Source organism: Rana temporaria, chromosome 11 (assembly GCF_905171775.1).
Source record: "Rana temporaria chromosome 11, aRanTem1.1, whole genome shotgun sequence".
Taxonomy (NCBI): domain Eukaryota; kingdom Metazoa; phylum Chordata; class Amphibia; order Anura; family Ranidae; genus Rana; species Rana temporaria.
In genome coordinates this window covers 149,983,973-150,000,346 of record NC_053499.1, presented here as the reverse complement: position 1 = coordinate 150,000,346, position 16,374 = coordinate 149,983,973, and the positions used below count along the sequence as shown (strand labels likewise).

Genomic DNA, 16,374 nt, shown 5'->3' with positions numbered 1-16,374 from the left:
TCACACATATCACACCAGATCAGCTTGAGCCAAGCCCTTGTTAAACTTACTAACTTCCAGATGCAGATTCTGATGTGCTACAAAGCTTTGATGTTACCTGGTTACATTCCAACTTGGGGCCACCTGCCTGTATGAACCAGAAAGCAAAATTCCAGAACTATGATATTAAACCATGTTGCCTTCCAACAGTATCATTGGGAGATATAGTGCACCATCGTTGGTAAAATTGGAAGGAATATTGCCCCATTTGCTGGTATCATTGAGAGATATAGTGCCCCATCGTTGATATCATTGGAAGGAATAGTGCTCCATCGTTTGTATAATTGGGAGGAATAGTGTCCCATCGTTGATATCTTTGGGAGGAAGAGTGTCCCATTGTTGATATCATTGGGAGGAATAGTGTCCCATTGTTGGTATTATTGGGAGGAATAGTGCCCCATCATTTGTATAATTGGGAGGAATAGTGTCCCATTGTTGGTATCATTGAGAGGGATAGTGTCCCATCATTGATGTCATTGGGAGAAATAGTGCTCTTGTGACTTTCTGCAGACATGAAACACCCACAATTCTCTGAAGGCCAGATGATGTGTTTTGCTGATTGTGGCGAATAGTGAATTTTCGTGATCGGTCCGCTTTAAAGCCTATGTATTTCTTTATGTTTTCTAGTGGTGCTGCACAGGACCGGAGGTGAGAAGATGAGAAAATGAAAGCAGATGGACTCCTGACGGCAGATGGAATGGTATATTTTCTTGGCTGGTCTCAGGACTGATCGGAGAGGAGTAATTATGAGGCTGACATGCATGTTCTCCTTCATTTTGCTGTTTGGACTTGCCGGCCTCGTGGTTTTCATCCACCTACAAGATCCCGTGGAAATGGTTCACCAGCAGGGATTGGCTCCAGGTCAGACTCCTTCTTTTTTTGTTTCTTGTCAATTTATGTTTATTTTTAGAGCGCAGCTCCAGCCAAAGTTGGTAAATTTGGGGAAGGGTTAGATCCACCGTCACCTTTCCAGATGGTGGGAAATCTCTTGAACAGAGACACTATTTTATGAGAAAAGCTTAGAACATTCAACAATGCTTTTGTCCCTGGTGACAATCGTACGCCGTAATTTTTGTATCTGCAACACAGAGATGAGAAATAATCTCCTATATAGGGTCACAGACCAGTAATAAGAACCTGGCAGAAATGTTAACTCTTCCTCACTTTATCCAGACTGAAAAAATATGGCTGGAGTTAGGCTGCATGGGGAAAAATAAAGGGATGGTCTGATGAAGTTGGGGGCTCCATACGGGATTTCGAGAAGGGAGATTTTAGATTTGTTTTTCCATGTGGTGTTGGTTGTGTTATGAGAAATTAGTCAGGAAAAGGAATTGCCTCACCCCATGTATGTTTTCATTGGTTAATGCCAAAGTTGTGGCAAAGTCGAAGTTGTACTGATCCCAAATCGCAGCAAAATCGCAAGACTTTGAACTTGTATAAGGGTGAAAGGGGCCTGAGCCTGGAAACTTGTTTCATCAAGGCTTCCTCCATGTTGAAAAGGTTGAGAAAGGCTGTGTTGAACTGTGGAAAAATTAAGAAATGTTCAACTGAAAGGAAATCATTGTTTTATTGGTGTTAGTCCTTGTAAAAACAGATGACATGTAATGGGGAACACCCCCTTCTTCAGGGTTCTTTGGTGGGTGATGTCTGTAATTTTTTCAAGATGGCTGCTAAGGGTTCTTCTGGATGCCGTTAATGATTGGCATCTGTGCTCTGTCTAAGGACTGCATTACAAAAAAATAATCAGTTCTACACCCTCTTCACGTCTGTTTAGTTTTTTGCTTGTAATAATCCCTATGGGTTAAATAGACGTATGTCATTGTCTACCTTTATTCACCCACATATAACGCAGACTTATTGCATTCAGTTTGTGAGGGCTGAGCCCAGACGAGGTTCATCGCCTTTTGATGAATAGGCGGTGACGTACTTGCTTTTTTTTGAAACCCTTGATTTTAAAGTATGCTTCTGAAAAATATTTCATTTCAGAGCTGAATGTATTCGTAGTCTCTCCTACAATGCCTCTGAGGAAGGGAAACATTTCCTGAAACATGTCGGGTTAAAGGAGAAAAACCTACTTTTACTGGAATTTGTAAAAGCTCATTTAAGAATCGATTTGCTCTACTATGTTAATGTATTGTACAAACTATGTTTGACATCACATATATACATATTTTTAACCACTTGCTTACTGGGCACATATACCCCCTTCCTGCCCAGGCGAAATTTCAGCTTTCAGCACTGCGCCGCTTTAAATTTAAAATTGCGCGGTCGTGCGACATGCCTCCGAAACAAAATTTATGTCCTTTTTTTCCCACAAATGGAGCTTTCTTTTGGTGGTATTTGATCACCTATGCAAATTTTATTTTTTGCGCTATAAACAAAAAAAGAGCGTCAATTTTGAAAAACACAATATTTTTTACTTTTTGCTATTATAAATATCCAATTTTTTTTTAAAAAATACAATTTTTTTTTCTCCGTTTAGGTCGATACGTATTCTACATATTTTTGGTAAAAAAAATCGCAATAAGCGTATTGTGATTGGTTTGCGCAAAAGTTATAGTGGCTACAAAATAGGGGATAGAATTCTGACATATTTTTTTTTTTTACTAGTAATACGGCGATCTGCGAATTTTGTCAGGACTGCGATATTGCGGCGGACACATCGGCCACTTTTGACACATTTTTGGGACCATTCACATTAAAACGGCGAACAGTGCTATGAAAATGCATTGATTACTGTAGAAAAGTGACTGGCAGGTAAGGGGTTAACACTAGGGGCGAGGAAGGGGTTAAATGTGTATCCTGGGAGTTATTCTTACTGTGGGGGGAGGGAACTGACTGGGGGAGGTGACCGATGCTGTGTCCCTATGTACAAGGGACACAGCATCTGTTTCCTCTCCCTGACAGGACGTGGAGCTCTGTGTTTACACACAGAGCTCCACGTCCCTGCTCTGTCATTGCCGATCACGGGCACCTGGTGGACATCGCGGCCACCTGGCACGCGCATCGGCATCTCGGGTGCGCGCCCCCCAGTGGCCGGAGGATGCGAGGACGTCAAAAGACGGCTTCCAGGATTTATAGAGCCACCTGGAGGCCGTCTTTTGACTATGGCCCGGGTCTAAAGTAGTTAAACAAATTTGTTTTCTAAATAATCGATATTTTATGATACATGATTTTTCTGTCTGGTCGCCCATAAAGTCCCAATGTACCGGGGGATACTTATGCCCTTTTTTTAGTTTTTTTTCCTAAATGTCTGGGATGTTGGCAACGCTTTAGTGAGAATATTACATTTCTCTGCGTGGTTCATCACTTACACTTCCAGGTTACTAGATCCGAGACCTGATCTGATCAAAGCCAATTCCAGCTACGTTCGGGTCTCCTGTGAGCCAGCGGATGTGCTGGCTGGTTGCTTGGGCATCCCAGTGGGACAGGAGAGCCCAGGCGTGCCGTGGGGTTCCCTTTCTGCTGCTTGGGATAACAACCAAACGGCTTCTTAGTTGCATCGGTTGTTATCCCAAGAAAGCCAACTACCGGCTCTAAAAAACAGTACTAGGGTGATGCTCGCAGCTGCAGGCATCTCTCCGGTACAGCTCCTTTAAGCCGAGGACACATATTTGTGTACGGTTGGGGCGATGGGGTTAAAATGTCCGTGGGCCGGGTGCACGTGAATTTATCACGTGCACTGATGGGGCGGACATTGAGCAGTGGCGGGCCTGGGTATGACCTGCAGGCCGTAGGTTGCGGACCCCTGGTATAGAGAATGACAGAAACCTAGGGATGTTCTCATTACATCCAACACTAAGTATGTAATGTAAAAATAAGTGTTTTATTTGTAAATTTTATTAGCATGTTGAAGAGGGAGAAACCAAGGAAGGCAACATAAAAGCAGATTAAACTTCAGCTTTAAATTCCCCACTAAGACCATAACCAGAGCTCTCAACTGTCCTTGATTTTGAGGGACTGTCCCTGATTTGGAGCAATGTACCTCTTTTTCCCTCAATTTGGTCTGATCCATATAATTGTATAGAAAATGCACTTTTTATGTTTCAAAAAGTGTTTCCCAGTGCTAAACCTTTCATCCACTTTCTTAATTGCTGCATTTGTACATTTTAAAAGCCAATATAAAGTAATAGTTGTGGTAAAAAAAAAAAGTCCCTGTGGATTTAATTAACCTTTTTTTGGGTTAATTCTTCTTTAAGAGGGTGTGACAGGGGGCGTGTCCTATGCCTACATACGCTTGTTGGTAGGTGCCCCTTATTCCCATCTCAAAATGTTGATAGGTATGCCATAACCCTGAAATCCATTATGATCATTAGTTACCAGGTACATCCGGAGGGGTCTCCAAACTACGGCCCTCCACTTGTTCAGGAACTAGAATTTCCATCATGCCTAGTCATGTCTGTGAATGTCAGAGTTTTACAATGCCTCATGGGACATGTAGTTCCGCAACAGCTGGAGGGCCGTAGTTTTGGAGATCCCCGAGAGGATAAGGAGCTTCTGCAGACTGTGTCAGGAGTTTTGATGGTTTGCAGCCTCCACGTTTCTTCAGCCTCCAGTAAATGTCACGGTATCATCGGGAAATGTTTCACAAAGCTTTACACGTGGCTTTTAAAATGTAATATATATGCAAATCATGTCCAAATGAAATAAAATCCAGCTGATGCCGTTTGATATCGAATACAAATAACTGTTTAGATGCAAGTAGTCTGCATAAACCAATTTTTACATTGAAGGTAGCGCTCACACGTCACCAGCTGAACATAGTGGCACCTGTGAATTGTAAACTCCTGGGGACAAGGAGGCATTTCTTAAAGTGGATGTAGCATCAAATATAATATATATTCACGCTGAGTAATGCATCAGTGTAACACTCCCAGGTATTTATCGTGATGACAGTATTCTCCCTGACAATGCCTTCATCTGATTATTATTTTTTCTCCAGTAGGATGAAACCATCCTTCAGGTGGGCTGTGATATGCCTTCTACTGAGGAGTAGCTTCCGTCTGGCCACTCTACCATACAGGTCTGATTGGTGGAGTGCTGCAGAGATGGTGGTTCTTCTGGAAGGTTCTCCTCTCTCCACAGAGAAATGCTGGAGCTCTGTCAGAGTGACCATTAGGTTGACTAATGTAATAAGGTACTCCCCCCGATCGCTCAGTTTGCCGGGTGGCCCGCTCTGGAAAGAGTCCTGGTGGTTCCAAACTTCCATTTATGGATGATGAAGGCCACTGTGCTCACTAGGGTTATCAATGCTGCAGGCATTTTTCTGTATCCTTCCCTAGATCCGTGCCTCCATAAAATCCTGTCTCGAGGGTCTACAGACAATTCCTTGGACTTCATGGCTTGGTTTGTGCTCTGACATGCACTGTTAACTGTGGGGCCTTATATAGAAAGGTGTGTGTCTTCCAAAATCATGTCTAGTCAATTGAATTTACCACAGGTGGACTCCAATCAAGTTGTAGAAACATCTCAAGGATGATCAGTGGAAACAGGATGCACCTGAGCTCAATTTTGAGTGTCATGGTAAAGGCTGTGAATACTTGTAAATGGGATTTTTCGTTTTCAAGAAATATGCAAAGATTTCAAACTAACTTCTTTCACGTTGTCATTGTGGGGTATTGTTTGTAGAATTTTGAGGAAAATAATTAATTGAATCCATTTTGGAATAAGGCTGTAACATAACAAAATGTGGAAAAAGCGAAGCGCTGTGAATACTTTCCAGATGCACTATATATGGCCGAACATATGTGGACGAACCTTTAAATGATTGGGTTAAGACATTTCTAGTGAGGGCGCACTGTTCATGCTACGTCATGCAAAGACATTGAAGACAATTGTGCGCTTCCAACATTGGTGAACCGTTTGGGGAAGATCCTTTATTGTTCCTGCATGACCATTCCCTGTGTACAAAGCCAGCTCCATAAAAACATAGATTGACCAGGTGGGTGTGGAGGAACTCAAGTGTCCTGACCTCAACCCTACTGAACACCTTTGGGATGAATTAGAATGTTAATTGTAAGTCAGGTCTTCTCATCCAACTAGGGTTGCCACATCATCTCTTTAATCCAGGACACATATTAATTACTCCGGTTCTGTGGCTGATTAAGGTGGTAATTAAACTCACTTGGTGCCTGATCTGCATTAAATCAGCTTCAGAACCTGTGTAATTAAATGGGTATCCTGGATTGAAGGGATGATGTGGCAACCCTACATCCAACATCAGTATCTAAACTCCAAATAGGCAAAATGTCCAACAGACACCCTCCAAAATGGAAAGCCTTCCAGGAACAATGGGGGTTGTTATAGCCGTAATGGAGGTTCAACTTCATTTTAATTGCTATGGTTTTGAAATGGGACATTCAACTGGCTCATATAGGTGTGATGGTTGGGTGTCTACCAACTTTTTGAACTAAAGTGGCCTGGGCAGAACCCTGACTTTAAGGCCTCGTACACACGATAGGTTAACCAGAGGACAACGGTCTGATGGACCGTTTTCATCGGTCAAAACCGATCGTGTGTGGGCCCCATAGGTTATTTAACCATCGGTTAAAAAAAGCCAACTTGCTTTAAATTTTACCGATGGATTCCTAACCGATAGGTCAAAACCGATCGTTTGTAGGCACGACCATTGGTTAAAAATCCACGAATGCTCAGAATCAAGTCGACGCATGCTTGGAAGCATTGAACTTCATTTTTTTTCAGCATGTCGTTGTGTTTTGCATCACCGCGTTCTGACACGATCGGTTATTTAACCGATGGTGTGTAGGCGCGACGGACCATCAGTCAGCTTCATCGGTTAACCGATGACAACGGTCCTTCAGACCGTTCTCATCGGATGGACCGATCGTGTGTACAAGGCTTTATCCTACTGAACTTCTTTGGGTTGAATTAGAACTCTGATTTTGAGCCAGGTCTTCTAGTTCAGTATCTGTACCTGACCTCATCAATGGACACAAATTCCCACAAACACACTTCAAAGTCTTCTGGAAAGCCTTCCAAGAAGAGTGAAGTTTGTCAGCCACAAAAAGGTTACCAACCCCATCCTAGTGGCCATGTTTGTGGAATGGGACATTCACCAGGCAATGGTCGAGTGTCTACCAACAGTGGCCTGGGCAGAGCCCTAATCTCAACCCTGCTTATCATCTTTGGGGTGGATTGGAACTCTGATTGTGAGCCAGATCTTCTCACAAGTGGGCTCAAATCCCCACAGATACCCTCCAAAATCTTGTGAACAGCCTTTTCAGAAGAGTGAAGGCTTTTATAGCCCCAAAGAGGATCATCTCCATATTAACGACCATGGTTTTGGAATCTCATGTCCAACCACATAAAACCATAGTGTCCCTAGAAATGTCTCCCTCGCTTTTTCTGAGCATGCGTCTTTTTCAAAGCCGTTGATTTGGTTAGTGTTGGCATAGAGCTATGTCCTGAGCCGGAGCAGATTGTATCAGCACGCCGAGAGAACCTTAAGTAATGCTTTCATTACTCTACGTCAGTAAAGTACTCCTGACAGTGCCTGTTTGTGTTGATTTGTTTCCATTTGTCTCCCCTTCCATCCGTGCTTCCCATTCCAGCCTAATTGTAAATGCCGTTCCCGAGCAGGCAATATCCAAGTCATTTTCCACAACATTAGTTACAATTTTCTTCTGCTTTCTGCTGAAACAATCCCGTCCGGTCGGCTTCTGCGAACAGATAAACTTTGATTGCATTTATCCATAGGAAAGCAAATCTTGCAAAGTGCACGGCCCCCGTACGGTCTGCCCTCCCCACTCCATTTGGATAAACCTTCCCATGGAAGATTGCATTCACGACGAGTCGCTCTGGAAAAGAGCGAAGGGGGTGTTTTTTTGTTTTTTTTTTCAAAATGTTCGACATTCGGCTCCGGCATCGGAACAACTGCTATTTACAGGGCTGCAGGCAAACAGGTGACTGATGATATTTGGGAAGGGGGAAATTTATACTGTTAAGCGGCAAGCGTATTGCTTTCAGTATTTCAAGAACAGTTTTGGTTTAAAAGGTAACTCCACATTCTTTGGGGGGAAAAAATAGCAAATAAAAAATAAATATACCGTATATACTTGAGTATAAGATGATCTGAATATAAGCTGAGGCACCTAATTTTACCACATAAAACTGGTAAAGCTTATTGTCTCGAGTATAAGCCTAGGGTGGGAAATGCAGCAGCTACTGTAAGTGGAAAAGAGGGTCAACAATGCCCATTTGCAGCCTCACTGTGCCCATTTGCAGCCTCACTGTGCCCATTTGCAGCCTCGCTGTGCCCATTTGCAGCCTCACTGTGCCCATTTGCAGCCTCACTGTGCCCATTTGCAGCCTCACTGTGCCCATTTGCAGCCTCACTGTGACAATCTGGAGCCTCACTGTGACAATATGCAGCTTCACTGTGCCCATTTGCAGCCTCACTGGGGTAGATTCAGATAGATTAGCGTATCTTTAGATCCGCGTAATTTATCTGATTTACGATCCGCCGGCACAAGTTTTAGAGGCTAGTGCTGTATTCAGAAAGCACTTACCTCAAAACTTGTGGCGGCGTATCGTAAATCCCCCCCGGCGGAATTCAATTTCCGCGGCTAGGGGGCGGCTACAATTTAAATCAGGCGCGTCCCCGTGCCGATACAACAGCGCATGCGCCATCCGCGATTTTTCCCAGCGTGCATTGCTCCAAATGACGTCGCTAGGACGTCATTGGTTTCGGCGTGAGCGTAACTTGCGTCCGGTCGTATTCTGAATCGACTTACGCAAACGACGTAAAAATTCAAAACTTGGCGCGGGAACGACGGCCATACTTAACATAGGATACCCCTCACATAGCAGGGGTAACTATACGCCGGAAAAAGCCGAACGCAAGCGACGTAAAAAAAAAAGCGGCGGGCGGGCATTCGTTTCTGAATCGGCGGAACTCCTAATTTGCATATTCGTCGCGTACAAAAAAACGAAACGCCACCTAGCGGCCAGCGGGAGATTGCAGCCTAAGATCCGACGGTGTAAGTCACTTACACCTGTCGGATCTTAGGGAGATCTATGCGGAACCTGATTCTATGAATCGGCCGCATAGATCCGACCGTCGCAACTCAGAGATATGATGGCGTATCAGGAGATACGCCGTCGTATCTCTATCTGAATCCGGGCCACTGTGCCCATTTGCAGCCTCACTGTGCCCACCTGTCTCATCAGTGCCCATCTGCAGCCTCATGTACCTTGTTGCAGGTGTTCTGTCAAAAGTTCCAACTTCTCCCGCTGTGTTAACTGTAGTCGGCGGCCGTGCCGGGGGGAATGCAAATGCGCAAGCGCGTCCTTCATTTAACGCACGATCATCACACACCAAGAAAGACATTCTCGTGGACGTGCTCGCGCATGCGCAGTGCACCCGGCAACGGCCGCCGACTACAGTTAACACAGCTGGAGACTCGAGTATAAGCCGAGGGGGGGCTTTTTCGTCACAAAAAAAAAATGTGCTAAAAAATAAAATGTTTGCCCAGGGTCCAATCAACATTAAAGACAGCCCTGTTTGTTACCAACGGCCTATGTCTGGCCAGATCATACTTTGTGTGTTTTGGCTGACCACTTCCAGCGCAGGCACTAATTGTTCTAATCGTAGAGGGTAAAAGATGGCCTGCCGTTTGCACACAGGAAGCTGGTTTTATGCACTTTCCAGTATTGCTAATTGAGAGAAAGTGAGGCATGGAGGGAATATTTGCTTATTATTATGGACTGTAGCAATCACACTCTTCAATTTCCTGTAAGAGAATCCTATTGCTGATGATGTATTACAGAAAGCCACAGGTCCCCCCGGATAGCGAGGAGTATATCGGTGTCCGTTCTTCCGAGCTTGGTGTTGCGTTTCCTGCACATGCCGGCGAATTTCATCTGGAATTACACGGGATGTCATCATCACGTTGTGTTCTGGTATTCTATGACTCCGATAGCATCAAATCCTTCTTTTGTGTCTTTTCCAATCCGTATTATCAGGCTTTCGCCTGGGATCCATTTCCAAGGATAAATTTCAAGTGGGTTTAAAGATCAGATGGCCTGAATGCTCTATATACATATAGATTTGTACATAGGTGGTGTGATTTTATTTTATTCTTCGTCTTTTTTGGGGGGGGGGGGGGCACAAACAAGCTGAAAAAAACCCCATCAATTGCAGCCACTGTGCCCATGGTCCGTTGCGCCTACACACCATCGGTTAAAAAAACGATCGTGTCAGAACGCGGTGACGTAAAACACAACGACGTGCTGAAAAAAACTAAGTTCAATGCTTCCAAGCATGCGTGGACTTGATTCTGAGCATGCGTGGATTTTTAACCGATGGTTGTGCCTACTAACGATCAGTTTTGACCTATCGGTTAGGAATCCATCGGTTAAATTTAAAGCAAGTTGGCTTTGTTTTAACTGATGGTTAAATAACCTATAGGGCCCACACACGATCGGTTTTGACCGATAAAACCGGTCCCATAGACCGTTGTCCTCTGTTTAACCTTTCGTGTGTACGAGGCCTTAGAGTTCCATTCACTATAACTAAGGGGCCAAGCCCAACCCCTATAAAACAACCCCACACCATAATCCCCCCTCCACCAAATGATTTGGACCAGCGCACAAACAAGAACGGGCATGCACCCAAAACTGAAGAAATATTCCCTCCGCTACGACCAGCACATGATCATCAGAAATAGGCACAGATAACGAAAAAAAATACACCCCCCCTAAGCTAGTAGGAGCGGCAGAGCAGGGGTGTAATTCATATTAATATATTTTTTTTAATTCTGCACTGACTGTCTTTGAAATTGCCCAGGCCCCTGTTCAAATCCAATCCGGGGACAAAACCGGGGGACAGACTTGGTCCGGGGACAGTGTCCTCAATCCGGGGGCCAAACCGGGGACAGACTTGGTCGGGGGACAGTGTCCTCAATCTGGGGGCAAAACCGGGGACAGACTTGGTCCAGGGACAGTGTCCTCAATCTGGGGGCAAAACCGGGGACAGACTTGGTCCAGGGACAGTGTCCTCAATCCGGGGGCAAAACCGGGGACAGACTTGGTCAGGGGACAGTGTCCTCAATCCGGGGGCAAAACCGGGGACAGACTTGGTCCTGGGATAGTGTCCTCAATCCGGGGGCAAAACCGGGGACAGACTTGGTCCGGGGACAGTGTCCTCAATCCGGGGGCAAAACCGGGGACAGACTTGGTCCGAGGACAGTGTTCTCAATCCAGGGGCAAAACCGGGGACTGACTTGGTCCGGGGACAGTGTCCTCAATCTGGGGGCAAAACCGGGGACAGACTTGGTCCAAGGACAATGTTCTCAATCCAGGGGCAAAACCGGGGACTGACTTGGTCCGGGGACAGTTTCCTTAATCCAGGGGCAAAACCGGGGACAGACTTGGTCCAGGGACAGTGTCCTCAATCCGGGGGCAAAACCGGAGACAGACTTGGTCCGGGGACAGTGTCCTCAATCCGGGGGCAAAATCGGGGACAGACTTGGTCCGGGCACAGTGTCCTCAATGCGGGGGCAAAACCGGGGACAGACTTGGTCCAAGGACAGTGTTCTCAATCCAGGGGCAAAACCGGGGACAGACTTGGTCCGGGGACAGTGTCCTCAACCTGGGGGCAAAACCGGGGACAGACTTGGTCCGGGGACAGTTTCCTTAATCCAGGGGCAAAACCGGGGACAGACTTGGTCCGGGGACAGTGTCCTCAATCTGGGGGCAAAACCGGGGACAGACTTGGTCCGGGGACAGTTTCCTTATACCGGGGGCAAAACCGGGGACAGACTTGGTCCGGGGACAGTTTCCTTATACCAGGGGCAAAACCGGGGACAGACTTGGTCCGGGGACAGTTTCCTTATACCAGGGGCAAAACCGGGGACAGACTTGGTCCGGGGACAGTGTCCTCAGACCAGGGGTAAAACCAGAGACAGACTTGGTCCGGGGACAGTGTCCTCAATCCAGGGACTGTCCCCGGAATGCGGGGATGTCTGGTCACCCTAGCCTACCAGCAGGTGGACCTTTTAAAGTGGCCGCCGATAGTCTGCCTATTACCAGCTCTGTCACATAACACGACGTCTTTTTGTTTGATGTTTAAACCTGGAGGGCCGTCGCGGGGCAGTCAGAGAAATTAATATTGCACTCTTAGGCGGGCAGGCTGCGTCCCAGGCCTCCGGAGTCATCCATCACCATCCGGCCGTCGCCTTATCATTGCGGCTGTAAGTAATGGTCCGGCCCTTCTGCTCCACAGCAAAACTAAATAAAACCACATTAGACAATGCAACCTTTTCGGGAGAGCAGTTCTGCTTAACCACCTATTGATGTAACCGTCATATTATCAGATCTCGGCTCGGGGAAGATGATGTATGACCTCTTATTCAGCCTCCGAGGCCGGGGAGACTTTTTGTGGGGAGTATGTGAAGAGAAAATGAGAATCTCATTTAGTTGTACTGCATTGTGTGTTTTTTTTATTATATCTTTCATTTTTACAATTACACATTTATCATTGCAAACCCTGCAATGCAGAGCCCTTTTATGCTCCTTGCCTACCTTTTGAAAAAGTCAAACTTTATTTTCCAGTACTGTGTAACGAAGATGAACAAGGCAGGCTCACTAACGCATGGCCTGGAGAGATGGCTTTATGTCCTGACGGACGCGGCGTTGTAAATGTTAATGTTTGGCTTTGTGTGTGCGTGGAAAGCGCAGGAAGAGCCGTGTTTTCTGGCAGCAGGTTGGGAATTTCGATCATCACAGGGTAATGGAAGCTGACTTTAAAGCACCATCAATTGCAGGTTCAATCACTGATGACTATTGGACATCCCAACCTGCAAAAACTCATTTCGGGGAGGTGGCACTTTGCGCCCGCAACTAAAACCCCCCCCTTTGCGGGCGAAATATTTTTTAAATCACCTTTTTAATATTTCTTCACATTGTTTCTGGAGAAGGGGGTGGGTGGTATGTGGCAGTGGACGACGGTGTCAGTCGTTTTTTTTTTTTTTAATACTGTATTTCCCCGAAAATAAGCCCGGGTCTTATATTAATTTTGCCAACCTAAAACACACTAGGGCTTATTTTCGGGGGATGTCTTATTTAATCAGTTACTAACCGCCCTATAGACGATATACGTCTACAAGGCGGTTGCTTAATTCTCGGAGGACGTCCATGGACGTTCTCCCAGAATCACGCTCCCGTACGCCCTCTGGGGTGCGCACACGGGAATGTCCGTGAACGCCGGGTCCAGAGGACCCGGCCCAATCACGGATCACGGTAAATCGCCGCTGATAGCGGCGGTTTACCACGCGATCGCTCCGTCCAATGACGGAGCGATCACTTGTAAACAAACCGGCGTCATGTGATGACGCCGGTTCCTCACTCCCCTCTCTGTACCGAACGGTACAGTGTAAGAGGAGAGGGGGGGGAGAGAGCGGATGCAGCACGAGTGCTGTGGGCTGGATCTGTGACAAATGCAGTCACAGATCCAGCCAGCCATCCATCCCTGCTCAGCCATCCCTGCCCCATACTGTGCAATACTCCATACCCATACTGTGCAATACTCTGCAATACGCCACAATACTCTGCAATACCCCACACTACTCTGCAATACCCCACAATACTCTGCAATACCCCACAATACTCTGCAATACCCCACACTGAATGAATGAATGAATGAAAAACTTATAAAGCGCGGCGCATGCGAACTGAATTGCTTCTGGGCGCTAGTTGTTCGTGTCTCATGACATCAAAAGAGCAGAGTTTTGATCCGTCTTCTGAAAGTCAGGTGGTTTTCCTCCAACCGAATGCTGGTTGGTAAAGCGTTCCATAGTCTAGGACCCTGAAAAGCAAACCTTCTTTCTCCTTTGGACTTGTATTTGGTTTTTGGTACCCTGACCAGATTTTGGTCGGTGGATCGCAGAACGCGATTTGAATTGTGAGGTTCTATCTTGTCGCAAAGATATTGCGGAGCCTTCCCATGGATGCACTTATGTGTCAGGCAGAGTGCTTTAAATGCAATTCTGTATTTTACTGGCAGCCAGTGAAGGGTTCTCAACGAAGGTGAGATTGATTCCCATTTTTTTTTTCCCAGTCACCAGTCTGGCGGCCGTATTCTGAACGACTTGCAGACGGGAGATTTGGTACTTTGGGAGTCCGAGGTACAGGGCGTTAGCATAGTCCAGTCTGGAATTCACGATTGTTCCCACCACGACTGCTACGTCTTCTTTGGGGATAAATGGAATAAGTCTGCGTAGAAGGCGCAACAGATAGTGCGCTCCGCTGACTACTGACCCTATTTGTGCGTCCATTGTCATGAAGGTGTCGAAGATGACCCCGAGACTTTTGACTTTGGAGCTAGGGGTGATGATTTGGCCCAGAATGGGCGGGGGTGTCCAGGTTGTTGCCAGTTGACTCTTTCGGCTGGCGTGAAACATAAGAAGTTCTGTTTTTGAACTGTTGAGTTTAAGATAACTCTTAGTCATCCAGTTTTCTATCAAAGAGAGACATTTCTCTAAACTGAGATGATGATCCTTTTTGTTGCAGATGCGAAAATACAGTTGCGTATCGTCTGCATAAGAGTGATAGAGTAGTTCTACTACTACTCTGCAATACCCCACAATACCCTGCAACGTTGCCTATGGGGATTTTTAAGTAGCAAAGTTTGGCGCCATTCCACGAGCGTGTGCAATTTTGAAGGGTGACATGTTGGGTATCTATTTACTCGGCGTAACTTCATCTTTCACATTTATGCAAAAGAATGAAGAAAAAATACTAAATTTGCTAAATTTCATAACAGAAACAAATAAAAATTCATTTTTTTTTACAGATTTTTTTTCTCTTATAGCGCAAAAAAAAAAAAACCCTACGGTGATTAAATACCACCAAAAGAAAGCTCTATTTGTGTGAAAAAAGGACGAAAATTTCATTTGGTTACAGTGTTGTATGACTGAGTAATTGTCATTCAAATTGTGAGAGCACCGAAAGCTGAAAATTGGTCTGGTTATTAAGTGCGTTTACGTGCCCAGTGGTCAAGTGGTTAAATACGGTATGTACAATGATCTAAAAGTGGTTGTTGCCCTAAAGAAAAAATCCTTTTCCTTTAAATCATGATAGATCTCCTGTGCCAGGTCAGGAGTTAGTATTTTGATGTAAATAGCATCTTAAAATCAAATCCAATTCAATTCAATCTGTAGGAATGGGGTGCAGAGTGTGATTGTGATTTGTTTTGTGGGCAATACAGTACCTTTCTTGCAGCTTCCCTGACTGTCGCATGGTCTGCCTGGGCTCTTCTCTGCTCCGGGATCCCCGCTGGCATCGGCCTGCTCCGTGCACGGGGAGGGGGCCGTGGGCGTTGGGCAGGAGGAGAGCCGAGGAGGGGGGAGCCGGTGTCCCGCTGGTGTCTGCCTGCTCCGCGCGCTGAGGAGGGAGGGGCTGCGGGCATCGGGGGGGGAGAGGGGGAGCCGCTGTCCCACTGGCGTCGGCCCGCTCCTTGTAGTGATACAATAAACATCATTTATATCCAGCAGTGCCGGCTGTGCGCTGGGGAGGGGGGGCCGCGGGCGTTAGCCAGGAGGAGTGGAGAAGACCTCCGGCGAGTGTGCAAATGGGGTGTAATCATTCTGCAAAGTGGGTTAAAAATAGAATGTTAAACTGATTTTACTAGGGCTTATTTTCGGGGTAGGGCTTATATTGCAACCCTCCCCAAGAATCGTGCTAGGTCTTATTATCGGGGTAGGTCTTATTTTCTGTGAAACACGGTAGTTGATTTTTTTTTTTTCAATTTAATTTGTTTCTTAATTTTTTTCACAATGATTTTTGGGGGAGGGGGGTTGGGGCAGTGGACAGTTTTTTGGTTTTGTTTTGTTTACATTTTTTTTTTTTACATTCTGTTCCCGAGGGTTTCTGAGGTCAGCCAAGCTGCTCTCTGGCCTTTACGTGTGTTTTCAAGGCTCTCCAGCGCCCCCCCCCACCTCTGGACACATGCGGTATTGCATGCCATTGAAGTCAATGCGGAACAAATCATTTTAGTTTCTATTGTCTTCTATGGGGAAACTCGCTTTGATATGCGAGTGCTTTGGATTACGAGAATTCTCCTGGAACGGATTATGCTCGTAATCCGAGGTTCCATTGTAGATGATGTGACAGCGGGCGTTCAGATAGAGTAATACGTTTTAATCATCGGTTATTATTTGAAAGGATTGCTTTGTATGTGTCTCAGCTGTTTGGTTAGAGTGGCCCTTTACGTGTTGCGTAGAATCATGCCACCACTGCTCTCAAAATAAAACATCAATACGTTTATTTTTTCCTGTATTGATCAGACCCTTTCCATCTCAAACAGGACATTGCTGT

At 45.8% G+C, this 16,374-nt stretch overlaps 1 protein-coding gene across 1 annotated transcript in view; it reads left to right on the top strand.

The window, feature by feature from the left end:
* The first annotated feature begins 646 nt into the window (after nucleotides 1-646).
* Nucleotides 647-16,374, top strand: part of CHST8 (carbohydrate sulfotransferase 8) — a 263,096-nt gene continuing 247,368 nt past the window's right edge. The window contains exon 1 of the mRNA XM_040329437.1: nucleotides 647-900. Coding sequence (XP_040185371.1) covers nucleotides 732-900 — 169 coding nt within the window. The 5' untranslated portion in view covers nucleotides 647-731. The remainder of the gene's footprint in view (nucleotides 901-16,374) is intronic.